Source organism: Cylas formicarius, unplaced genomic scaffold (assembly GCF_029955315.1).
Source record: "Cylas formicarius isolate icCylForm1 unplaced genomic scaffold, icCylForm1.1 PGA_scaffold_2__14_contigs__length_35257938, whole genome shotgun sequence".
In the NCBI taxonomy this organism is placed as follows: domain Eukaryota; kingdom Metazoa; phylum Arthropoda; class Insecta; order Coleoptera; family Brentidae; genus Cylas; species Cylas formicarius.
Window position 1 is genome coordinate 21238260 of NW_026844319.1, and position 27630 is coordinate 21265889.

Below are 27630 nucleotides of genomic sequence, written 5' to 3' on the forward strand. Positions count from 1 at the left end.
AAGCATTGATACTGCGGGATATTTTCGAATAAGTAGAAGCGTTTATTTTAATATCAGGTGATATATATCGCTCTTAATCCAAATTGCAATATGTTCGTATATATTACGGAAGTATTTGAATGAGATACTTCCAGTGAGTACCTGTTTATATAACTGATTCTCGAGCCTTGACCCTGCAAGGCTTTTTTCACTGGAAGGTTCAATATATCATACAGGTAAGTTTGAAAATAATCATTTTTGTCTTGTGTGCCGGTCGATAATAACATTCTTCTTCTTGTATTTTTGTGTCTTCTACGTAGTTCTTCGATTAGTAAACAACAACAGTCTTTTTTAAGACTGTAGGTTATATTCGCGGTAGGTAAAGGTACGTCATAAGGATACAGATACACATTTGTTAGAATCTTACAATTAAGCAATTTCCGGTTTTTTAACGCTTTGTAATGTGGGGACAAGAAAAAACAACAAAAAGCTGGTCTAACTGTGATAGTGATTTTTAAGTGACTGATATTATTATTATCATATTTAGTATTTTGTATATTAATAATGATACTATGTAGAAACGCAATGAAATAGAACGTAATAAATTGTTACTTTGTACTAATTTTTATGTATATGATTCAAGAATTGCTGGGCGAAAAAGAATGAAAACATTCATAAATTCCTTAGACGGTCTTGGAATGGTTAAGGGTAAGGGTCTGCTCGGCAGGATGTTCTATAAGAGGCAGCGGTTTTGGAGTAATAAACAGTAGGAAAAGCTAATAACGGTGTCGATTGTAAAAGCACTATATTTCTGGTGGAAGTATACGCGTAGGGAAGGACAGGGACGGACACCTATTGTACGTTTTCTTTCGAAAGTAATTTATTTATGTGAATACTATTTCCTCACGAATTGGGATTTTTTTCTCACAATTCAACGTTTTGGTGACTAACTGGTTCCACTGACTAAGTTCTTATTTATCTGTTTGGATGGAGCTCGCGGTAATTTTATTTTACTTTAAAAGGTATAGATTTTTCATCATACAAAAAAAAAGTGTGGAGGGATTTCTTAATTTTTTCATATATTGTTTTTAGAAGATATCATCATATGTCTACGATTCTAGAGCTAAATGCGTTCCTGTATAATAGGGCACTAAATTTTGAGCTTTATTGATATTTACTTCCCACCAATGTTTATAAAATAACGAGTTATGATAAATAGAACGCATAGCCTCTAGAATGTTTTTATTTAATTATTTTATTCTGTTTGAATAATGTAATAATAATATAGGTGTGAAATTGGAATTGCTATTTGGCACATGTATATTTTTTTAGTCCCGTTCTGGTCGCCATTTTATGTTTTCCTGTTGAATTTTCGCCATATTACGATGTTAAAAAAACTTTTTGTTTTTAGCCGAAACTAATGTTAATAATTTCCTTTTTCGGAAATTCGGAAAAAGAAATACTGCATTAAAAACAACAACAATAAAGTCCCCGAACTTCCCACTGAAATTTTTCAAAACATTCTCGACATTGCGCTCTTTTGATACCGATACCCATAGCGAATTTTTACAAATTTTGTAAAGAGTCGTTTGTAGTATTTACAGTTTTTACCTCCGCTTAGTAAAAGGACTAGTATTACATTTGGGTATTACTTAATAGTTTTTTTGTGTCGTTTGTAGTATTTACAGTTTTTACCTCTGCTTAATAAAAGGTCTAGCACTAGTATTACATTTGGGTTTTACTTAATAGTTTTGATGCCAAAATATTATCTTAAACGAGCTTTTCTTAGTTCTATAGAGCTGCGTCCAAAATGCAAGTACCCAAATGTTAAAAAATCATCGATTACCCGATATAGTTTGCTACTAAAACAGATCATGGATATCCATCTGGGCTAAATGACCACCTAAATTCCGCAACGTGATAGGCAGATACGCGAAACATTATTACCACTGGAGATTACCGGAACTTTTGCGTCGTGCGCACTGTCGAAACTTTACGTGCTAGCCGAACATTAATTCTAATCAGTTTGGCAACCAGGCCGGACGACATTAGGAAACGCGCTCGGAATCATGTCAAAGCGAGCTGCTAATCATTTTAATTATCTGCCTACTCTGATTTGTGGATGGGCCTTTTTTTTAATTAACTGTTAACAACTTAACCATTACCGTAGACTATAATATAATAATGAAGGAATAAAACCGGAGTTAGATGACAATGTTAGACATGGAGCATTAAAGGTTTAAGACATATTGGAAGGTGCTCTCGCCTGCCAGTTTTTGCTGGAAAAAACTCAATCCTTTGGATAGTGTGTCATTCGCATCGAACCATGTTTCATCCAGATAAATTTTCGTAATATCTATCTTTTAATACCTTGACGGACAAGTGCTATTCCAACTGACAACTCTGTGAAGATATTTATATTGGTTGCATTTTTGCCTAGTTCCTTTTTTAGCTCAGCCAAAGTTTAATAGAAAGAACCCTAAGTTCTGCAACCCCCTTCCCCCGGGCGAGATTTTTAGGTATCAAAATTACAATTTGTTAATCAATTCATTCACAAACCAACACCTTGCAGATGGCAACACACATCAAATTACCAATTTATAACTAACCAAACACATAAGTTTCGCCACTTATTGACAGATGGCAGCAAGATATTTTCTCCGGAAGACAGAAGGCAGAACTCAGGCTTTAATTTTACTCCACTATGGTAAAAACAATATATTTGCCTTTTTATTAGATGCGGTTCAGTATTATTTATTGGATGAGATTAAAAATCACTACGGTTTTTCTTTTATTTTCTTCTTTGCTATTAATAATATCGCTTATCAACGACATTGGTGTGTTTTGTCAACCAACAATATTCTTATACTTTTTTGTTATTCATGGATGGGTATAGTACACAAAATAGATAGGTAATGATACAGATTATAATATCAAACGAACATATTCATCTTCCTATTTCTTCTAATAATAATTTGGTGAACTGCACAATACCTGATCTACCAAATTTACTCTCTAATGCCACATAAAGTTGCTTCCATTCTTCCATGTGTCTAATGCGTGTACCAGAAACTGGATTATCGAAATTATGGTCCTGAAAGAGCGATAGGATTTTATATACAAGGGACTTTCAATACCTGGTAGTTATTCATAGGAATTTGATGAACCAAGCATGTTGTGTACCTCGTTCGCTACTCGTACATCTCTGCGTGGCACGTTCACAATTTTGTGTCAGAGCCCATGTAATCCTCGCAGAGCGCCACACTATTGCAGGTTAAGCGCATTTGCTAAAAGCTTTAGAACGTATGGCGAACGCCGTAACACGAAGCGTCTCCGTATTATAAAGTAGAAACATTTATTTAATGCACCGAAAACATTTGCTTTAAATTATACGAGAAAGTAGCGAGCGAGAAAAAGAGAGATGGGGGAAAATTCAAGCCTGCCTCTTCACCTAAAATAATAACACGTTTGTTATGTTTCCCATTTTTACGCGAAACATAACATTTTAGTGCCCCCTTATTAAAATCCCCATCGTGGAACGTCTTTCTGATAGCCAATCCCGCCGACTATGCCGGCAGAAGCGCGATGCTAAAGTTTTATTGTGGACTCGCATCCCGTATTGCTCCGTTATGGCCGATTTTCGAACCGCTTATGGCGTGGTAAACATGGTGTTTTGATTGCAACGCTACCATTGAGAGGGATTTGTTGTTTGGGTGCCACAAACCGCCTATTCTTTTATTACCAAGTGCTTACTCTCATTAAATAGCTACATTTGTTAATGAGAATATCGAAATCTCTGTACATAGTATCTTAAGCCAACTCTTCCAAGGGAAAAGAAACCAGTTCTTGAACGCTGTTACGGAAAACTAACAAACTGCTCTTATTTTATGAAGAGAATGAGTTATCACAGCAACGGAAATAGTAGAGGTAGGGAAAATTAGAGAGCGACCTTATCTTGGTACTGTTTAATTAAAGTTATACTTAGTTTAAAAAAACTTTATGCTGGAACAACTGCACAAATTAGTTAATTACAGCGTTACTATTATGTTACCTTTTAAGAATCAAATGTATCGCTATCGCTAGTTGATCGCGCAGCAGACACAGAAAAGACCGTTATTTCAGCGTGTCTCATCCAATCTCCAGAGGTAAAGTCCAAAACTATCATCGCTCTAAGCAAGAATCTTAACTCGGCCACAGAACTAACTGAGTACTAATCAAATTTGCAAATCTGCCAATTAACCCGCTTAACAGCAGAAAGGTTTGACAGGAAAGGTTGCTTGTACTAAAAGCAGTTTACAAGTATGGAAAATTTATAAAGAGAACCAAGCTCCAAGATGACATAAGTTACAGCTGTAAAAAATATGTTACACTACCCTAACCTAAACCGAAGATTTCGAGGGAAACATTAAGTCTTTTGAACTGAGGCGGCCTTTGCTTGATGAAAATCCATTTGTCAAAATAAATTAAAACTAAAAACTCCGATTTTCACGAAATTATATATTTTTACATGACAATTGTTTCGGCAACACCGTGTCTTTATCCTTCATTTTTTATTTATTAAAGCTTTTGGATATTGATTTTGACTGAAATTACTGAAAATATACTCTAAAGCTGTACTTGCTATGCGAAATGGACTTTTTAGGTCTTTATTCTTTATAAAGCATATTTTTTTGCCTAGTTGGTGTAAATGTTTAGAACACATTTTTAAACTAAATAGATCCAAATATTATTGGTACGGTTTTCCTTCCGTACTTGTTAAAATATTAGTTAAATCTAATACTTATTTTTAGTCGTATGAAACCTGGTTTTTGCTTAAAAAACATCTAACAAAAAGCTTTTTTTCTACTCCTTTCGATGAAATACCCAATTACGCACTGATCAAGCTTGCAGAAAGTGTCAGTTTAACAAACTCGCAACTAAAGTTGTTGCATGATAAACTATTATCAAGTTTTTATTCACCTCTCTTGATTTAAATAGTCAAAACCTTTCAACGAAAATAAGTAAGTTCCTTTTTGTCACATCGCACGATTTCGTCTTGATTTTTCGCTGTCCGGATAAATAAACCGGCGATTACCATCTCCTCGAGTATTTTTCTTCTTTTTTCCCCGGATCGCAAAATACGCGAATGTAACTGGGTCAGAGTGGAAAGCACTTACTTTTCCCCGGGAAATCCAAACCTTATCTAAAACGTTTGCAAATTAAAGGGGGAAAGTTACGAAGTCCGACGGCGCTTTGGTTTTCAGACGAGTTAAAACCCAATGTGGACCATTTCCGGCCCGAGGTCTGTTTAGTATGCGAAGCATTGGTCCATTGAGTTGTTCCGTATAACCATTACGTAAGAGCCAGGTCGAACGTTATTTGCAAAATTCGCCCGGGAAAGGAAATTGGTATAGTCTGAACCTACACGAAGGACTAAAACGAAGAAAAAGATTCATCGATATCATTTGTATACAGTGAACTCGATCTTCACTGGAATGTCAGCGGCGTGATATAAAACTGAAGCAATTTTTAGAATAGAAAATGTCGGATTACTGAAATCATTCGCATATTACTTACATAGGTATAAAATACTTAAGTCTTTTCTAACGTTTTTAAAATTTGTCCAAAATGGCAGTATGTATAGTCTGTCTCAATCTTCATTGTGCTGGCTTTTGCCCGTAATTATGGAAGTTACCTTCCGACGGCAATAAAACTCGAGTCCGGTAGGTATTAAAGGACAGATTACACTAAGAAAAATATGTATACAATAAATTCATAGCAAATTCTGTTTCACTATCAGAGTCGTTATTAAGATTAATTATAATAGAATTTACATTGTTTTGTATAGAAATGTAAGAAATTTATAACACTAGGACTTAAACTAGGAATAACATTTTCTGCTCTTCGATTTTACTTGGTTCCATACTCTATGGAGTTAAATCTGCAACAACTTATTCAGCTAAATCATCGCATACATACTGTTTTTTAATTGCATATGAATTTAGGACTTCCAGAAGTTGCGTTTTTTTTTGTAACTGAACACACGGCTGCTTGTATCCTTATGATAATCCAACCTGGAATCCTTAATATTCTTTGCAAGCTTCCGTCTTATGACCCAGTTTGTATTATGGTGATGCATTTTCCCTTATGTGAAGTACTGTTGTCTGATAGTTTTGAGTGGAATCAGCATATCCTTTGGATACAGTGTCGTATGTATCGAACCATGTTTCATCAAGGTAAATTATTCATTTGTTGTCTAATTTATATCTTCGAATTTCTTGAAGGTAATTAAATCTTCAAGTGCGTAAACTGTGTGATTCCATTTCTCGGTACTTACATCCAATTTTAGAAATAACTCTATAGGGGATGGGACGGCTTACATTTATATTGTTTTTATCTTCCTCTAGCTTCTTTTTCAGTTTACCCTAGGTAGGAACCACTTTGCTCTGATAAAGGCAGTATATTTTCCTTCTTATTAGGTCCTGATCACTATTGTCTATACCGTGAATTTAAAGATCACTACGTTTATTTCTTTTCTTGAATTCTGCACTATTGATAATATCCCTTATCGACAATATTGGCGTTTTTGTCGGTAGACAGATTTCTTTAAAAGCTTCTTGTTAAATAGGTGCTCTACGGATTAACGTTTCATACACAATTTTTCACAACCTGTTTTGCATCAAGCGAAACGCACAGTAAAATCGATTGTTCAACACTGCCACATATGTAAAAAATAAAAAAATTAAAAAAATAAATCAGAAAGAAAGAAATATACCTGGCAAGTCTCTTCGTTGTCACTCAAGTAAGAATACATTTTTTGTTAATGGATTTACCTATTAACAATAGATTAAAACGTCGTTAAAGTTTTATTGGGGAGGATCCCTCGAAAGCCAACACGATGAAAATTGAGACAGACTATACTTTTGAGCAGTATTATTTCAAGAAAGACTTAAAATATACACGTATTTACTTAAACAGTAGGAGTAAATTTTTGTAGCAACTAAATCAATGTGTAAAGAAAATGCATTTACTTTTTATTTCTAAATAATACGCACAAGTACAATTGTCTTGTCATACAAATGATAAAATTCAATGAAGAATTTTCGTTCACAAATGAAGAATTTTGTAAAATAACCTTTTTTAAAATTATTTTGAAACAATTAAACAGATCAACGCGAAATAAAAACTGGGTGAAAAATCAGATCAAAATCATATTAAATGTTGAAAAAAAAAAGTAAAATTAAAATTTCGACACCTATCTCGAAAACAAAGCATTTTAGACCACACATTTATAGCAACTTTTTACTTTAAAAATACATGAGAAATCACCCAGCGAAATATAATAACTGTAATAAATATAATGTAATTACACTTATGCTTATACAAAAGTGGCAATTTTGTACATTAATGCAAGCACGTGCAACATAAGAATTTACCATTAAAAAAAATGTTTATTAATTAAACTCTAGTGTAAAATTATTAGTAGATTCTTTTCTTTATACACTATTGTCACTGTCAAAAGTAATAACAATATATCATAACTACCTAGTCCAAAGAAGGAATAACAAACGATTTATCCCTAACAATCCCAAGTGGTTAGAAACAATTTTAGTCATCTGCTATGAAGTATTAGCGTGTATGAAAATATCCATTACTACCCGTTTCACTTAAAGTTTTCCTCACAAAATGCATACTGGCTACATTACCAGAATCATTTCAGTACGATAAAGTTCACAAGCGTAATTTAGTTAGAATTCAGTTGCATAGAATAATATATATGATGGTTCAGATAGAACATGGCGTACCCAGAGGTAATTTTTATAAATTCAATTACCGAGACCATTTCTTCATAAACCTACATATCTTTTCGGCGATCGCCGACTTTTGGCCAAACATTTTCGACGAATCGATGCGTCCTTTTGCGACGCCATTACGTGTTGCTGAATAATGCATTTTAAGTTGCATACTTCGTTAAGCGCGGCTGGTGTATCGGCGAAGCCATTTGTCTGCGCGAAGGGGGTCGTTTTCCACGATAACTGAACCGAATCGAATTGAAGTATAGAAAGCCGGCGCCCCAACGTCTAGAGAACTACACACTGGATGTGAAATTAAAACGTTTTTCTTTAATGGACGACGCTTAAGTTTACATTCCTGAGAATAGGACTTTCGTGTTTTTTTTCTAAATTGTATTAACAATTCTAAAACGGTTTTATCGTTTTGTGAATGCAAATCTTAAGGTTACAAAATTGCGAAGGCTACGAGGCGTTCCTAGACATCATGCGTATTATTATATTGACTTATTCTAGTTGTTCTTATTACTTATTCTAGTTTTACGTCATTTTATTGGATCCGCTGAAATTCGTCGAGTTATATTATATCACAGCTCCTTCTCCGGTACTCCATTCCATTGCTGCTTTCCCTTTGATGATTTTGGTTCGAATATCTTCGCCATCAGCTCTATTTTTTATTTTCTTGTTCTCATAAATTCTTTTGACCTCTCTTGCCCACCTACAACCAAGTAGGTGGTTGCTTACCTTTATTTGTAACCCTCACTTTAAGGAGTTTTCATGAAGTTTCCGAAGCCTGATGTAATGTTCATCTTGGCTTCATTTTTTGGTCATCTGCGAAGTGCAATGTATATAGGTATACCCATTTTATGATACTTCGCCCTCATGTATGAGTGCCATACAGCAACTTTGTCTTAGGTCCTTTGAAAACTCTTCTGATAAACCTCCTCCTACTTTTATGGCACTGTTGATGTATACATTTGTTAAATAATTCGTTAGGAATGAGGTTAATATAAACTTTCATAGGGTGAATATTTTAATATTTTTGACGTGGTCTAAAACAACATAAAACAATATGAAGATGAGGTTTCCTCTTTTTGCACGATGCGCCGAATAGTTGTTACATTAAAATAGTCCCGGAATCCGCAAATTTCCCAGCGGTGTGTCTTTGAATGTAATTTGCATAGAAACTCGAGAATAGAAGACTAATATTTTCTTATCCTATTTCCCAGCAGTTAGTAATAGCAGAGAGTGGGTAACAAGTGAGGAACTTAAAAAAACAATAGAAAAGAAACAGTCATATTCGATTGAACAAGAACGAAAAAGACGAGTTTTTTGAAATATCTTGTTAAAGCGTAATTCAAACAAAATCGAAATATATTTTCATGGATAATTTCCGGCTCGGGAGAAAATATCGGATTAAACTTTTTTTCCCTCAAACATTCCGGTAATTCCCCTTTTGCTAAAGTAAGAACCGGTCCCCGGGGAGTGAAAGGGAAGCTTCGGAATTTCCATATAAAAAATTTCTCTCATATTTTTCAGTCTTTGTAGACAAATTATACCGCGCTATATGAGCTAGGCGACGGGCGGGCGGCAATCGAGCTGCTTTGCAGTTGGGGGCGAAGTCAGAATCTGAGAACTGTCTTGCGTCCCCCTCCTCACTCATTGTTCATTGAACCTTTGTTATAAAGTTGTATGTATCGAAAGATAACGGAGTCGACGCGTGCAGGGGTAAGTTTCTATCAGTTCCGACAACAAAGCCGCCATTAGGGTCTCACTAATCGATTTCCGAACGAAATGGTGTGGCAATTAGTCACATAGAAACGTAATTGTTACTTATGTAATTATCTGATTGAGTTTGCGTAATTGATATTCAGCCGAATCGGTTAATGCGGTGTAATTGCTGCTTAGGGTTCGAAAAAGGCGGATGATTGTGAGACCCATTGACGTTTGACTTGGTTTAAGATTCAGGTAAGGTTTTTACACTGTGTAATCAATAACTTTAAGGGCCACTTAACCATTTTATTCGTAACCTACGCTTAATTCAGCGACACCCTGTATACACGGCTACACTATACCGGGTGACACAAGAAAGTGGGAACACTATATAACTTTTAATATAGGCTGAATGTCCAGTTTTTTGACAATATGTAGTCAATGGTTTCCGGTTTGAGCGGAAATGACAATAATTTTCGAATTTTAAATGGCACAACCTATACATTATTCATTACATTAAATGCTATTTGCCATTAGATAAGTAAAGAAAAGTTTCATTTACATTTTCTTCTATGATCAGGTGACCCGGTTAATACTATTTATGATGGTCACAATCACCGAGACACAATTTTCAAAAATTAAATAAAAATTTAAAAAAAAAAAACAAAAAAAAATGTGAAATTTAAAATTCGAAAATTACTGTCGTTTCCGCTCAAGACGGAAGTGAAACTATTGACTACATGTTGTCAGAAAATTGAACGTTCAGCCTATATTTACCTTTCCAAATTTTAAATGGCTGTATCAAGCCGTTGTTTAAAAGTTATAGAATGTTCTTGTGTCACCCGGTATACCGTAAAATTTAAAGTGTGCTGCGATTTGAATTCTTTGGTTAGCGAGTTAAAAACCCATAATTTAGAATTTTTGATATATTTAGACCTTCACTGGGGGACGGAGGTTGTTGCTGTTTTTTTTTATGAAACCTAAATGACACTAATAGGTTATCGAGTAACATGACTAAAAAGACCATTACAAGTATTTAGTATTTAAAAAAAAACACTTGACTTAATTGGAAATAATGGAGCATAAAGGAACTGTTATCGAAAAAAAAGTGGTGGCGCTTCGTGAACGTCTTCGCAAAATTCCTTTCGGTTCGTCATGTACAAGGTACCCGCATTAGATTCCGAAGCAAGGTGGCCCCCCATTTGGACGCATCCTTGGAAACACGTTTAAGCGGGACATTTGATGTGGTGGGGATGACGTTTTGAATAATGTTCGATTTAATATTTAAAACGCGTCCTACGAAAATTCCTGTATGGTACGGGAAAACGCTGCGGCTTTTTCTGGTACCCATGAATTATTGATAAGACGGAGGCGTTATGTTCTGCACTTTGAAGCGGACTTTTCGTATCATAGACTCGCCGCATCTTAATGCAATATTTATTAGGTCCACTTTCGACGTATCTGTAAGTGCCCGGGCTAGCGTCAGTTGGACTGAACCAAAACCCTTAGATTATATATCTCTAAAGATAAGTCAACGCCTATCCGAAATCACGTCGATTTTCTGTAGACGAAAGAGGAATGCAAATATTTAAGACAAAACCTAGGGGTACAAGCAATATTGCTCATTCTCCTACCTAGATATATGCAGACCACCGCGGATTATTTATTTAGTACACATCAAAGTATACACTTGTTTATTACTATTCTAATATATTTAGGCACCTATAAACCTTACCAAAAAAAAAAAACTTCCAAGCACTAAAAACGCTAAAAACCTACCAAAAACCATTAAGTTGTATCCACAAACCACAGGCTAAAGTAGACTTTAAACGTCATACCATCGAAAAAGTGACATCTCGTATTTGACCCAGATATTGTTTTAAGATGACGGTAAAATGAGTTTAATTTAAAAAAACAGTTTTAAATTGCACTGGTTTGTAATTATTTAGGAAACAAAAATGCTTTTCTTTTCTTTGCAACCAATAAACAAAATAATGATGATTTATATCGGTAAAATCAAATTACTAAATGGACGGTCCTAAAAAAACTACTTACACATTCATTACATTTACAATTGTTATTTTACATAGGGAATTAACCAAGAAGTGTTATCAGGTGCATATACTGCAGAGCTAGTAAAAAATTAAGAACTTACAGAAAATAAAAAAATAATTAAATGGTCTAACTGAAATATTTCCTTTTATCAACAATAAGTTCATAATCCTTTGCGTTCGCATCGTTATTATGGTAAAAAAGTGCAATGGAAATGTCACAGAGTTGTTCTGAACGAGCTGTAAGCATTTAATTAATATAAAGAGATTACGTATAATAAAAAGTTAGAATTAAAAGCATAAGGTCCGCCAATACCAGATATTACCATTAAAAATGTTGGTGTAATTAGAAACACGGTAGTTTAGTACACACAAAAAATGCTTTAAATTGTTATATGCTTGGACGGCAATAGGGGTCACCGATCTAGAGTTTTTAAGTTTGAAAATAAAAAGGCATGAAAATCCTAAAAGCCACATTCATAACCATTAACCATTAGATTCTGCTTACGGGGTAAATATACAGAAAAATAATAAAAATGTTAATTTTTCAAAGAAACTTTCGCAGTCTACTGTAATACTTTTTACAAAACCTCTGGATTCCTCCTGCGTCGGTTTTTACTGTGTCGAACTTGCTAACGTTGTTAAAGTTGCTATTCTTGAAACTCTCAACATCATTTCTGATATATGACAATTCGAGAACCTGGAACCAAACCTTCTCACGTTAATTGAAAAATGCTCTCGATACTTTTCATCTAAAACCAAAATTATGCAAACGTATGTCGATGATACTTTTGTTATTTGGCCTCATGGTCAAGAATCCTTAGTAGATTTTGTTAGATATTTAAACTCTATACACTCTAACACACGTTTTACCATTGTGTTGGAAACTAATAATAACCTCCCATTCTTAGATATTCTTATCAATAGAAAATCAGACCTAACATTGGGTCATTGTATTTATAGAAAACCTACGCACACAGACCGAAACCTTAATGCATGGTCACATCACCATCAGGCCCAAAAATTATCGGTTATCAACTCTCTTGTTTACAGAGCCGTAAAGCTATCCCAGCCGGAGTCAATGAACCCAAAATTAAAACATCTTACCTCTGCTCTTCTCTCTAATAATTTCCACATTAAAGATATTAAGCGTTTCATTACAAAATACCCTTCATCACAACCTTCCAATAGCATTGAGGCCACTGTGGTCCTTCCTTACATTCCAAACATCACTGACCACATATCAAAAGTTCTAAAGAAATATAACGTCAAAACCAGATTTACCACTTGTCCAAAACCCTCTCAATATCAACTAGGCTCAAAGAACATGAAAGCGCCTTAAGATACAAGACAAATAAACTCATCAGAAGTTGCCGAACACAATCACGAAACCCGACATAAAATTTTATTCGATAAATCTTAGCAGCGACTCAGGTCTTTACCTGTCACCAATATGGGAATCAGTCATCCGAGACGGTGTTTATGCCCCTCATTTAACGCCGCGCCCCTCAAACAATATATAAGCAGGTACAGAGTAAAATGCGAGCCAGTTTCAGTCAAGCTCTGAAGAAAGCAACTGGATGGTTGGCGAAATGTCAATTAGTTCGACTCAGCAAAAACTGACGCAGCAGGAATCCAGAAGTTTTGTAAAAATCATAATAAAAATGTGCCAATAAATAGGTAAATCTTAACAAAATTTATTAATTGTATTTAATCTTGCGGAGCTTTTGAATTGGCTATTCGGAGACATGGTGACAGCGAAATTTCCAAAAATCCAGGTATATTTCCGGGAATTAATTTTTCTGCTGAATTAGATGTAAATCTAAGTAAGCACATTAAAAAATTCTTGGATATTTACGGGCACTTCCAAAGAAATTCAGAATAATCTGTTACAGTGCATAATGAAGTTTGTCGCCAACAAATAATTGAGCAGATTAATACTTCTCCGTTTTTGGAAAAGGTAAAACTTTTTCCCACAAGCTGCCACTGAACATTATTAAATGTTATTCTTTCTGCAGGAATATGGATACTGAAAGTTGAAAATCTGAATTACGTTTAGTAAATATGTACTTAGGCTTTGATTTTGTTTTAAAGTGATGCTTTCTACTTGTCCGATTTCGGTCTTCAGCTACACAGCACACTGTATTTAACTTAGTTTTAAATTAAATATTACCACAAATAGGAATATAATAATATATAAAAAAAAGAGTCCAATCAGTTTTCACAAGTAGCAGAGAAAATACTAAAAGCTCAGTACTTCACTTGCTCCAAATGGATCCACAACCACAAAATAGGCGTCAATTCAATGGAAACGAGAATATGGGGCCTTTTAATTCATGGTGGTTTAATGTCATCTTTGGCTTCGTACTTACTCTCTTACTTATGCCATTTTTAACTGAGAATGGGCTGCAAAGCTTCGGTTTCCTTAGTTTTCGTTAGTTCTAGTGAATCCGTAATCAACAACAGGATGTATTCCTAAACTACTGGGCAGATAATAATATAATGTTTATTATATTATATTGTTAGATTGTATTATAATTTTTTTTAATCTTTGGACAAAACATAAATATTTTGCATTTCTGAGTACATATATCAATTTTGATGTCAGTTTTTCGCTTTTTTGAAACAAGTTACAACACTATTAATTTTTTATTTAGATTTTGTTCTTTGCAATTTTTTTCTACAATGCTTGTTGCCATTCCAGTTTAGATCGAGTTCACTGTCTAACTCAAAACCGAAGTCTTTTTTTCTTCTTTATTTAGCTGAGTTTTAAACAATGCCGCGTTTAATGCCAGATAGAGCGCGTATGGAAACAATAGAAGTGATAAAAGTTTTACGGCGCATCGTACCGCGAAATAAGGCTCGTAAAAGCCTTTCTTGCGATAGAGAGAAACGGGAAAATTTTATCCAAGAGTTTATATTGGAACGGCAGTTTCGCAGACGCTTTTAATGGGACCTTTATTTAATGTAGAATTTTTCGAAAAGCCGCTGCATCGGCTCGTTTTAACGTAACACAAACTACTCGATGATATTGACGACGCGTTGTTAATAATACGACGCAAATGGCAGTGCTCTATTTTGACCCTGTGCAGATTAGAGCCACAGACTAAACAAACCGAGACTCCCACTGCATTGCTGAATATTTACCGTATTTATTTCGATAAGAATTTATGGGTACTAATTAGGGGTAGCTATAATTGGAATGTAGTTCTTGCTGCTTGTCAATAGTTCGATATTTTACAATGCAAATAATTTAGTAGTATATGGTTTTTGATGAGTCTTCGAAATTCGAAGAAAATGAAAGACCAAGATGAGAGACTACAAAATTTTCTTTAAAAAAAATTGATAATAATTATTTTCAGTAATTGACATATTTTGATTTACCATAGAACAATATCAAGTATTTAGACAATTTGAGAAAATGTACCTTTCTTCCTTTCAAAAGTATTCAATCGATACCTACCACATTTTACGGATTCCACTGGTACATTTTTTAGAAAATATTTAGCATCTTTAATGCTTAAGACATGTGTACAACATTTGATAACACAATGTAACACAATGACGTCACATCTTGAGGTAGTATCAATTACCTCAATTTCTCGAAGATTGTGTGTGAGCAGCTTTGGATGCCGAATTATTATGTCCTTAGCGAAGTTTAAAATACACCCCTCGTTCACTTCCCTGCCAAAGTTTTATCTCCAACTTTGAGGGTGCACTTGAGCGACCTAAGCTGAATGCAAATATATGCGATTACTCAGCTTCGAGCCCGGCAAATGTCAATATTTTTTGTTGGGAAATTTAGGAATCCCGACGCCGTACAAGTGAAGTTATCTTTCGTCCAACGTACTAGATAACACCCCCATATTTCGAGCTTCGATTGAATTTAAGACTTTGGTAACCTATATCTGAAATTCTATCTTTTGTCTGTTTGGTTGTTTTCAATACTCTATAACAAAATTTCGTTCAACCGTTATTTTGCAAGTCAATTATCCAACAAAAGACTAACTAAAAATTATAATAATACACGTTGCTATTTTTAATAAGTGGCCGATATTTTACCGGATGTCATTGTCTTATTTTTAATTTTATTTAATTTCCGAAGTAATGCCGACTTCTGTGCGACAATCGGTGCCTAAGGGTTTCTTGACATGAGTAATTAGAATTTGTTTGTTTAATTTTGTTTATAATTGTGAGGGTGCTACTTGCATATTTTTTCTCACAAGGGCTCATGCCGTTTCGTACGGCCATATATTATGGTTTTCATCAATAATTTTTACGCGATAAAATCGCTATGAGTAACCTTACTAATATTTTGAGTTTAAGTAATGTGTTTTTAAAAAATCTCCTACCTGTAGGCACGCTTTCAATCTTCCAATCCAAAGTATACATAATATAAAAAATACATATTACTACATATACTTAAATCTTTATTTTACAATTTTACCATAGTTTCTAATTTTTTTTTCCGCGGGTATCATCTTGCAAATATTTTCTTTTTCAACTAACGTTATATTTTGCTTTTAAATTTCTGAAGTTCATACGAATTACCGTTCTTAGCTTACAAAAATCTCTAACTAAATGGTAATCCTTTTTCTGTTTTCAATATTTTTTTTGCTAAGTTTTTTACTACCCCTTGCCCTTTTCGAAACGAATCACCATGACGGGATTCAAAATAAAAGTTCAATTTTTTATTTTTTTTCAAAAAATGATCAGAAGGCTTTATAAACCCCCCACATAATAACTGTTGCACCCAAGAGGGAATGCTGTAACGCTGATCTGTGGTAACTTTATAAGTATAATCTCCTAAATTAGCCAAGTAGCCCGCAATGTACTTCAAAGCATCTTCAGTAGTTTCCTTAGCACCCTGATTAAAACCAGATTGATCCTTAGATCCCCTTGAGGAAACTGATGAAAATGATGATCTGCTTTGGGACTCATAACTAATAACACCGCTAATAAGCAGCACGAACACAAAACTTTTAAGTCTTTGGTTAGTTTTGGTTAGTTAGCTTAAAAACACTGTTTTATCCAAGTTATTTTCCAGAAATACAATTAACACAAACATAAGCGCACTACTCAGTAGTTTAAATTATTTTAATTGTTCAAGGAACACAAAATGCAACGGTTTAATACGCCTGCATTGACAGAATACACAAAAACCGTTAGAGGACTTCGTTTACGTCACAAGCGACCACGTCCGATCGACAATTTTGGCGAACGTATGTCTTATGGGATTGGACAATCCATTAGGTTTACGATTCTTGAGACTGACCAAGATTATTACTTTAGGCCACACGCTAACAGAAAACTGTCATTTGTATATGAGCAGAATTAGATTTTGAAACAAAGGATTTTGAATAAGGCGTTTGACAAACCATTAGCAGAAGTTTATACGTAATGGAAAGTCACTATCAGATTAAGAATAACCTCTTTGATGTCTAGCTTTCTTAAATATTCCTATTGTGGGGACCATGCGATTCGTATAACAAAATACAAACGTCTAGCTTTAAATTGCATTGCCATTGGCAAGTTCCTATTTAAAATGCATTTCAACAATATCAGCATTAGTAGAAGTTATCATTTAATATAAAAACAATGTCACTAATATTGATTACCTAGTACTTAACCATTCGGCAAAAGTTTATTGTTTGTATTGTTCTCCTAAATAACAATACAAACAAAATGTATTGTGGAATAAATTAACTTACTAGCCTTCTTGGTATTCCTTTATTAAAATTTCTTTTTCTAATGAGAGGACTTTATCCACGTATAAATGATTGAGAAATTCATTTTTTACAAATAATTTTTGTGCACAAATCGGCATTAATTGGGAAATTATGCTGAAAAATAGAAATTAAAGGAAAATTTTGACACCTTATATCACGACAATCATAGTAGATCATAGCAACTTTTTAACTTAAAAATGCTTGAGAAATTATCCTGTCAAATTTCGGACTGTATCTGTTATTTGAGTTTTTAGAAGTAAAATCGGGTCTTTTAATATCGTATTACCTTTTTGTAAATCCTTTCTACGCCGTAACCTAAACGGACAGCCTAATAAAATCGGTTTGAGGAGTTATATTTTTAAATAGAACCCAACCTTTCGGATAAAAAATCTCGGCGACGGCCTTCTTTGAAAACGTTTTTTGAGTCTGCGATGGTCGTCGTATCAAAAATCAATATTGTGGGAATGAGTATTAATATATATGGCGGGACTGATAAGTGCATGATAAAAAGTTTTTGATTCTTTTTTAAACCATATTATTGTTCAATAAAATGCAAGTGAGGAATAATACTCCCACCTACGTACCAATCACCCAACTACATTCTCCAACAGCGACGTCAGGTTTGACATGTAGGTCATGAAAATTTAATGACCAATCGATGTAAAAGCGGCTGAATAATAAAAAATGGGGGTTAATCTTCCCCCAAAACTTGAGTGATTATACGCGAAAGCGTCTGCATAGCTTTGTGATTGTAGCAAACTTGGTAGCAAAATAGTTGATAGTTTCTTGTAAAACCGAGATGGTGCTTGATATGTTAGAATATAAGTTAAATACAAAGCAACTTGGCTATCGAACATAATATGTTTAATTGTATCTGCTCGTGGTATCCTAGTCGTGGATTTAATACCACTATTTGGTACTTCTTTTATTCCTTTTTTTTTTCATAGTGACTTTTCTCTCGATTCTTTTCCCTTTTTCTTTGTATTACTTTGTTGGGGGTTGTATTAGAGCTTTATTATTATTATCATTATGTGTTTTAAATAATATGATGTCATTTATAATTTCTATAATTAAATGTATCTTTTAATTTTTTTCGGCATGTTGTGGTCGTATTTCCAAATATTTAAAAACTGGGACATGCCATTTAACAACACCTACGCAATGAATTTCCTATTTACTTTAATTCAATCAATTACCGGGTAAAAAATCATCGCAATTATGCGTACGAACATGTTTCCAGTAATTATTTGGACGAGCGTTTCCGTATAGAACAACCGGAATTCCCGCACAGGGTAAATAAATAAATTACAGTTGACTGAACGCGACCAAGTTTTAATTATGAACACAAACGGGGTAGCGAAAGGTAATTTAATAAAACCTCTCCTCCGGTTACATCAAATATTCACCAGGTTCGGTGAAATCGCCACACAGCAGCCCGGCTCACGATTTTCGAGCCCACAACAAAACCGCCGACATATATCGCGCTTAAATAAACTTATATTGGTAAAGGGAAACTCCTTGCGTGGATTGGATCAAATTTATTGAAATATCGGGGTCTATGACAACCTGCAAGGGTTGTACGTTAGCGAAAAAAAAATTGAGGGTCCATGAAATAAAAATGGGAGTCCACGATAGCGGATCTCAACATACACTGAAAGTATCTACTTACCCGCATCACACTAAAGTACGCTGGCTGTCCAAAGGCTTGTGTTTGATAAGATTTTTTTCACTTTTTGAAACTATTTTGGAATTTCTAGATGCTAAATACAAAAATCTAAAAAGCCGTTTAATAAAACGGAAAACAGACATCGCGTATTTAACAGATTTAATTAAAACATGCTCCATCTTAAACTAATGAAGCAATTCCCCAATTTGTCCTAGACAAACTTCTAGGAGGACGACGTTTCAACGTACCTTCAACATTTGAATGCCCTTTATGAGATTTTGAAACTACATTCCAGAATGTTTTGACTATGGTAATACCACTGTGGATAATTAAGCCATATGGTGATATAGAAGAACTGATTGAATTAAGTACAAAAGAGGAACTTGAAGTTCAGTTTAAAAACGGGTATCATCAATTCTAGCTGAAAAAAAATATACCCTTTGCTTATTCCGTATTACAGAATATAGCGGAAAAAATTATAATTTGTGGAAAAGCTCTGTTACCATTCTCCTAACGAAAAAAAGAAACAGACTGGACATAATTAGCCAAGGAGATTTAAGATGAATCCTTACAAAATTGACGGCTAATGTCGATAATTTATTATTAAAGCATCAGGTTCATCCATCCCTCTAAAAACATTTAATTATTGCTTAGTTTATTTTAAGTTACGTGCATTTTATATAACAGATACAAAAATTTATTTTAAGTAGTTTTAATTTAAATTAAATTAATAAATGTGTAAAACCTATGTGTGTTTTTACGTTAAGTTTTTAATACTAAACTTCACTACAGTTAGTAATTTACAAAAAACCGAGAAACATGTCAAGAGGTCTACGACACAAAACAGATTGGGAACCACTGGGCCAATGCAGGGCATTTTCACAATTATCACACAACATCATTCTTCGCGTTAGCTCTTAAATTCAAATCTCTACAGATGAATTTAGCATAGCTCGAGCACTCTACTGATGAAAATAATGGCTGACTCTTCCGAAATTCCAGAAATCGGCATTAAATTTAATACCGATAGGACGCAAAGCCGTATTAATACTTTTTGTTGTAAATTGTGGCCGATTTACAATTTCAAATTGGTTGCACAATTCCCACATTTTTTGTCGAACTACACACTGATCTAGACCCAAGTTTGGCAAGTTTTAACTTGATTTTTAGGTTGGGCAAATTGAGTTTTATCCTTTTGGTTGTTTCCCCATTCTGTGGCAACACAGTGTCTCATCTTAACGACAGTTATTTAGTAGAAAATCGCGCGCAAGCATTGAAGTCGTAGTTTCTCTTGAATTTTTAGAATTTGTGTTTACTATCGAAGTTATTTAACAACTTGCATTAATAAAAATGAAAATTTATCTTTATACCATAAATATCAAAATATACATAGTAGGCGCAGAAAGAAAAAAATAACTAAGTTGATTACACCAAGGAAGAATAAAATGTTTCTTTATGTATTATATTTTTTCTTTCCTAATTAACTTTTTTAATTTGTTACTGTGACATTAATAAATTTCATTTTGATTTGTGATTACAAGATTCAAATTAATTTTTTTCTAATTTTTCTATTCTTAACCACATGGCACTGCGCTTACTTAAATTTAAAATCAGTAGTGTTAATACTGTCATATGGGTTCCATTCTTTAAGCTTTCAAAAATCACAAGCAAAATCTAAATTGGTCCAAAACATTAGCACTAACGGTTTGGCGCCTTGATTTGAACAAAAATACAAACGAATACAAATAATACTGGAAGATTATGACAAAAATTGATTATGTAAACTTTCATATAACTCGATATTCTTGCGACTAGGAGCAGCAGTATCAATGTTTACTTGCTCTACGAGTCGTGACTAAAGTGACGTCTATAGAAATTGCGACATAATGTTTTACCAGACCAGATTAAATTGGTATCTTCAATAAATTATTTGACATTTCAGAATATCAGAAGCAATTCAATAGCAATAAAGCTCTTATTTAGAAAATACAAAATGGTGCGAAAAACCATAATTACGGTTGTTCTGGAAAAACGCCATGTGTTAAGTTAAGAGTAAGTCAAAAGTACATTCTCTGGTAATTTTTTTACTGCCAATTTCGCATACATACTTTAAATATTTATTAAATATTCGAAAAATTAATGTTAGGTGACATTTTTTGACAAATTTGAAATTATTAGAAGACCTCAAGGTTTAGGTACGATAAACCCATCTGCCACCGTAGAATTCACAAATGCAACTTTGATATATTTAGTACTTTTGAGTACTTTTATATTAGAAAGTAACCATAATACAAACTCAATCTATCCCATAAGTAAAACATTTTAGCTACAGCCGTAGAGCGTGTTTAGTAGTTTACAATATATGGAAAATTAGCTATTTTTTTGGTGCTCAAATTTGTCTGCTAAATCTTCTACTTTGGGGTTTTTACTTGGTACATCTAAAGGACAAGCAAGCGCCACTCTATACCATTGGTATTAGATAATATAGTGGCCCTACTACGGTAAAAATTGATGCGCCGCAGGCGGCATTGTTGTTTTCGTAGCGAAGGTAATGATTTTCTGCTCATGCTCTCTACATTTCACCCACTAACCTGTACTTTGCGCCATTTTCTTTCTAAACTATTTATGCATTTTTTTGAGAAAATACTGCCTTAAAATTGCCGCATCCAAACTTATTGAAAACCTGTCAGCAGCCATATTGGTTGTTCAATGCCGCGAGGTCATTGGTTAAAAATAAATAAATCTTGCGCATGCGCATCTTGAGTGAACCCCTGTCAATTTTTTTTCCATAGTTTCTTGGCCAGTATATCGCTAATACCTATATGCTCTAGAGAAATGATTACATGCGCATATGTACTTACCGAGGTTAATTTTGTTGCAGTTAGATCGATTTAAAGAGCCGCCAGCGTTTGGACCCATGTGCGATTTGCTCTGGTCGGATCCTCTAGAAGACTTCGGTAACGAAAACAACGCAGAACACTTTTCACACAATTCCGTACGAGGCTGCTCATATTTTTACAGGCGAGTGCTTTATCTGGTCGCCGTAGGTGGCGTTAAAATGACCACAATCTCTAATGTTGTTTTCAGTTATGCCGCCTGCTGCGACTTCCTTCAAAACAATAATCTTCTGTCAATAATTAGAGCGCACGAAGCACAAGACGCCGGGTAAGTGTTTCAATCAATGGGCCAGCTAATTCTTGTGATACTTATTTCTCCAGGTGTTGTATCGTCTATCAATAGTTTGTTTTATTATTTTGAAAAAGTTTGTGCCTGTAACATAATATCTAAGAGGAACCCGAAGTCGTCATGACTAGAAACCTGCGGCCAGCATAATGATTATGAATAGAGAACTTATTCCTGCGCTATTTGCTGCTGTTCCTGCTTGTTATCAATGAAATACAGGGGAATTGCAGTTCGGGGGATTTAATATTTCATTTGGTAAAATTTTATAACAAAATGTTTTTGTCTTTTTATTGACAGTTGTCAAAGATGTAACGGCATCAATATTGTAATACATTTGAAGGCTCTAATTGCACAGTTCTTCGATTTTTAAGTGGCGACCCGTTAAAATTTAAATATCGAAGAAAGCAGTGGAGCAGCTTCTAAACTTATCGAGAAATCCAAAAATGTTCGATTCATCGATTTTTTAGGCAAATCCAGGAACATCCTTTTTAATTTTATCTAAAAAAAAATATTAAACCTTCAAACGAACAGTAGTGTGTTATAATTTTACCTTTTAATTTTATCAATTGGATCGCTCCCTTTTTTCTGTTGTGGATAACCATGGTGCTTGTTACAGATATAGGATGTACAGGAAGAGTCAAACAACAGGGTTTCCGTCGTTAATAACAATATTCTCGGCACCTAACTATTTGGACGTGTATAATAATAAGGTACGATGTACTCTACTCGCAGAACTACGCGCAGGCGCAGAACCCTGTCTTCCTTTTCACCTTTTCTCGTTTCAACTTGGACGCAGTTCAAGTTGGTGATGTTTATTCGTGTTCTTAGCGTATTATTTTTTTAAAGGTGGAATGGAATAAGTAACAGACTTACAACAAAAATAAGCAATTTTATTTCTTACTGCGCAATAATGATTATTTGATATACTCATTCGAGATGCAACGGGACAACAGAATTTCAATTCACAATTCTGCGTCTACGCGTAGTCGAAATGCAAAATTTACTCTGGTAGTCTAAGACCCAGTGGCATTCAGTATCATAGCATATACGAAAACCAATCAGCAGCCAAACTTTCAACGCGCATTTTTTTAGCGCACACCGCCATCCAATGATACTACCGGTCATTACACATGGAAGCGGTCATAGGCGTGTAGTACGAAAATAGTGATCTCACTCATATGCATCCTTAATTGTGACTTTTAGTTATGTGGGTTGTGGTTTGGAGTATAATATATAGCGTGAATAATATGACTTTGTTTGTCCTAATAGATCTATTATAATAACAAAAGTCCTTTCTTCTTTCTAAAGGATTCCGAGAGCTTTTTCACAACAATTTCTAACATTTGACAAAGCTAATATTTTTTTTTTACAAATTAATAACGTTTATTTAAGCAAGAAAAAAGGCCTTAATTATTTTCAACGAGGCCCTGTGTTGTATAGCCTGAATGCCTTCTGGCGTCATTTCCATATATTTCAGTATTCCGAAGCCAGCTTTTGTTATGTTTTTGTACATACTGTGATAGTGTACAGGGGGATTTCAGAGGTGAATGTGTGTATACTAAATTGCCGCTCCACTTATATCACAATTACTACTCAAAACCACAACAAAAATAACAAATAAGTACTTCTTTAAAAATAAAGAATACGTTTTTTTTATAAAATCTCAATTTAAGACGAAACAAAATAATATTACAGTCCAACAGTCGAAACCCAACTGATTCTAAAGTGTACTAGTAGCAAAACTATTGTTTTTCAATAACACTTTTAAGCTTAAATAATATAGTTACAAAAAAATGGACAGGTCCTTGAGATAAATTAGTAGTATCAACAGCATGACAATCGAAGAGTACTCTGTAAAACACCATTTTATTAAACTAGATTGTTAAAAAAAAGTTTTTTTATTTTTACATCTGTTACTCACATCAGTGGTTCATCACTCATTACATAGTACAGCATATTTCACTATTTCTATAAAATTGAAGTTCCTGATATTTCTCGAAGTACTTTCAGAATCAGAAGTGTTTTGAACCCCAAAATTTGCTCTAATTGCGTAACACTACTGCTGTGATTCTACTAATTTCCTTTAGAATTTCTACTGATTACCACGACCGTGTACACTAAATTACCACAATGGAATGCCCATCTAATGGTATCCTTTGCATAAAATGCCTAGTCCTGCCTAATTGTTTTTCTCAATTTAGGCGGCAGTACTAAAATACGAGAACAACGTGATGAATATTCGCCAGTTCAACTACTCGCAGCATCCGTATTGGCTGCCGAATTTCATGGATGTGTTCACGTGGTCGCTGCCCTTCGTCGGCGAGAAGGTCACAGAAATGCTCGTCAACGTCCTAAACATATGTTCGGACGACGAGTTAGTGTCCGACGGAGACGATGCGCTAGAAGAAGGTGAGTACCGTTCGATAACCGACTTCGTATTCTTATTCCATATTCGTCAACGCGGTTGAATATTTCTCCGCTTTGTTCCGCGAGGCACCACGATCGGACCTCCTTTATGTGGGAGCGACATGAGTTACGAAGTATTCAACCGTCCCATTGGAAAACATCAACACACATCACTCTGACATTCCATTTACGTCGAAACCAAAGGCAGAAGAATCCGTAAACGGATAGAAAACATCGTGCGGATTCTTCTGGAATTTGGATCGACAGTTCCACTCACACAGTCGAGACATTTTTTATACACGCTTATTGGAAATTATTTGAAAACCGTATTTTCTGTTACTCTTTCTCAATGCTACTTGGAAAATTCAGACGGTAAGATTCAGTTTTCGATTTTTTTTACGAATCTGTATACATTATATTATCAGCGCTGCTTTGGAATTCTGTAGTTTGGATTATAGAATGCATAGTTCCGGATGTATTGGTTTTTGTTAGGTTATTAGGTTTCGTTCCCTTAAACGCTGATTTTTTTTTGGTTTTACGATAATATTTTCAGTGTTTGTTTTCGATATGTATTCGTTGAGGACCCGCAATATTGGTGCACTTCTGGCGCGGTGAAGGTTTTAAATCTATAATTCCAAGTCGCTAGTGAATTGGTGTGTTATTACGTTTGCGCCGTCCGAAACCTTCTCCACGCCGAATACAAAAAAAAAACCTCAGATATGCGACATTTTTTGGTTTCTTCGGCTAAATATCGATCCTTTGCCTGACGGTTTGCGAAAAAACAAACCAATATTGCCAAATATAACATTAAAGATATTTGCAAAGTTAACGCCGCGTTTCGAAATTTTTTTCTGTGTATTTGTTTTTGTGTTGTACAATCCCAAGTAGCATCTTGAATTTGTTGGATATGAACCAAATTTTGTTTTTTCTCTAAAAGCACCGCATATGACCTCTGGCACATGAAAGTTCTCACCCAAAATTTCATGCTGAATGGTTCGGGAGCGTAAGTAACTAGTTTCTATCCTAACGAAGTAGAATTGGCTGATCCCAAGGCAAACTGTGCTAAAAAAATGACCCTTAATACAGAAACTGCACCAAACACCATCTGGGCTCTTGTCAATATCTCCCTTGCAACCACTGTTTAGTTTTTTTCAAAGAAACAGCCTGTACTGCTCACAAGAGTCAGGCTTGGAATAAAAAATGGTCCAACCACAGATTAGAAAGTAATCGACTATCCAACTCTCCAAAATCCCGTGCAGGTTTAGAAAAATGTATTTTATATAATAATGATATTTGGGAGACGACCCCTTTATCACTTATATGATGTGAACCTGTCGAGACCTAAGTGATGTGGTGCAAATAACCCTGCTTCCTTCACTTACAAATCATTCCCTTTTTTTGAGTTACTGGAATTTTCTTAATGAACTTGTTGATTTTCCCTAAACAATAAGCCAAAACCGGATCGGAATGATGATTGTATCTGTCAAATTTCTTGCAATGCAGAATTGGAATAGTAACTTCTGTAAGGATACAATTTAAAACCAAATTTGAATGGCAATTCGCCTCAAGGGAGCAGCTGACAAAACGTTTATATAGTGACATGACCGTTGCTCCCGGACCACATAAGCGTTATTTCACACACGAAAAGATTTTGCACCTCGTATTTGCTTTATATTTTTTCTCCTATTCTGACACTTCTATTTTTCACTATTTGTCTATATTCGGCTTGGAATCGCGACCACACAGCGAAACAGGCTAAAATAGTTATAAAAAAACCTGGTAAGTTATCACGGAATATGCAGCTTGAACAGAGGAATTTCAATAACACTGCATTAACGCGATCATTTTTTTCCGAACGTGACGACGACGTAAGGCACTGGAACCGGATCGGCCATTTTCGTGCCAACGGTGCGAGCTGGATTTTTCTCTCGAAGTATCGCTTCCGAACAGTGCATTTAAAACAAAGTCGTATTACTTTTAATTGCAAATTTCATCATTTTTATTTTTTTTACCAAAACCAATTTGTTCTATCTTTTGAAATCTAGAGGCGCCGTTTGAAGCATCTTTTTTGAGTGCACTCTACTGGTAGCTTTTTGTCATGCATGGTGATGTTCATATTTTCTTTTCCATTGTTTTAGAACATTCTTTCAGGGTCGTTTTTATGTAAATTGCCTGTTCTAGGATGAACAGATTTAAATATACTTTGATAATATATGTCTCATACCTAAAAAATAAAAGCTATCGGTATATCTGGCTGGCACTGTTCGTCAAAATGGCATACTCGGGAAACCTCGCAAAACTTCGTCTCGGGTGTCATTTCGCAACAGAAAATCTAAATTTTTCAATCCTTCGTATGTTATACCCTTAGAGAAATTCGACATTCCATTTGGCAGATGTTTGGCTCTTGTTTTCCTTGAATTTGTTCACTGTTTAGATTTTTTTTTGTAGTTGGCATGATGCATATATTCGTATAGCTATTAGGTAGTATACCGTAAGTACCGTAAAATTGGTGTACCTCAGGGGGCTATGGCATTTGCGTATAGAATTGAATCGAATATCTTCCGCGCCGCCCTCAAATTTCCACCACTAACATGCACTTTGCGCCATTTTCTAAGCAGAGATCTCCGATTAAATCATTATTTTGGATTAATAAGATCTGGGCATATTTTGGTAAAGTACTGACGAAAAAATGCCACATAAACACCGAAAATTGTAAAATTGACGAACTGTCAGCAGTTATGTTGGTTGTTGAATGCCGCAAGGTCTTTGAGGTTTGAAATCACTCGCGCATGCGCATATTTTCTCAATGTTGGCTTTATCAGCATATGTAAGGCCTGTATATATCTAGTAGCTATATGCATATATTGTCGACTCTCCATATATACATTGTTTTAGCAATATTCTCGTCAAATACGATGTAAAATTTATTAAAGAACGATATATTTGGCATTATTACCACTTCCCGTAAAAGCAAAATCATAAACACACGTATAATATTATATTTAGTGCAGTCCGAGATTTTTCTTTCGTAAATATCCATTTATCCTTCATTTGGCTTTTTGTTTTTTTTTTTGGCGGATTTTTAACAAGCGTCTTGCTTAACTTTTGTGGTTACGCTTTTTGATATTATACAA

At 34.6% G+C, this 27630-nt stretch overlaps 1 protein-coding gene across 5 annotated transcripts in view; it reads left to right on the forward strand.

Annotated features, from left to right (window-relative positions):
- LOC132697769 (serine/threonine-protein phosphatase 2B catalytic subunit 2-like) overlaps window positions 1-27630 on the forward strand; it is a 97630-nt gene that overhangs the window by 65522 nt on the left and 4478 nt on the right. For 3 of the 5 annotated variants that reach the window (XM_060663389.1, XM_060663391.1, XM_060663392.1), the window contains exons 6-9: window positions 21789-21928; window positions 21995-22072; window positions 22707-22800; window positions 24292-24499. In XM_060663389.1, the coding sequence (XP_060519372.1) occupies window positions 21789-21928; window positions 21995-22072; window positions 22707-22800; window positions 24292-24499 (520 nt within the window). Of the gene's footprint in view, window positions 1-21788; window positions 21929-21994; window positions 22073-22706; window positions 22801-24291; window positions 24500-24865; window positions 26276-27630 lie in introns of all 5 variants that reach the window. The other 2 variants (XR_009618299.1, XM_060663388.1) reach the window with 2 other exon arrangements.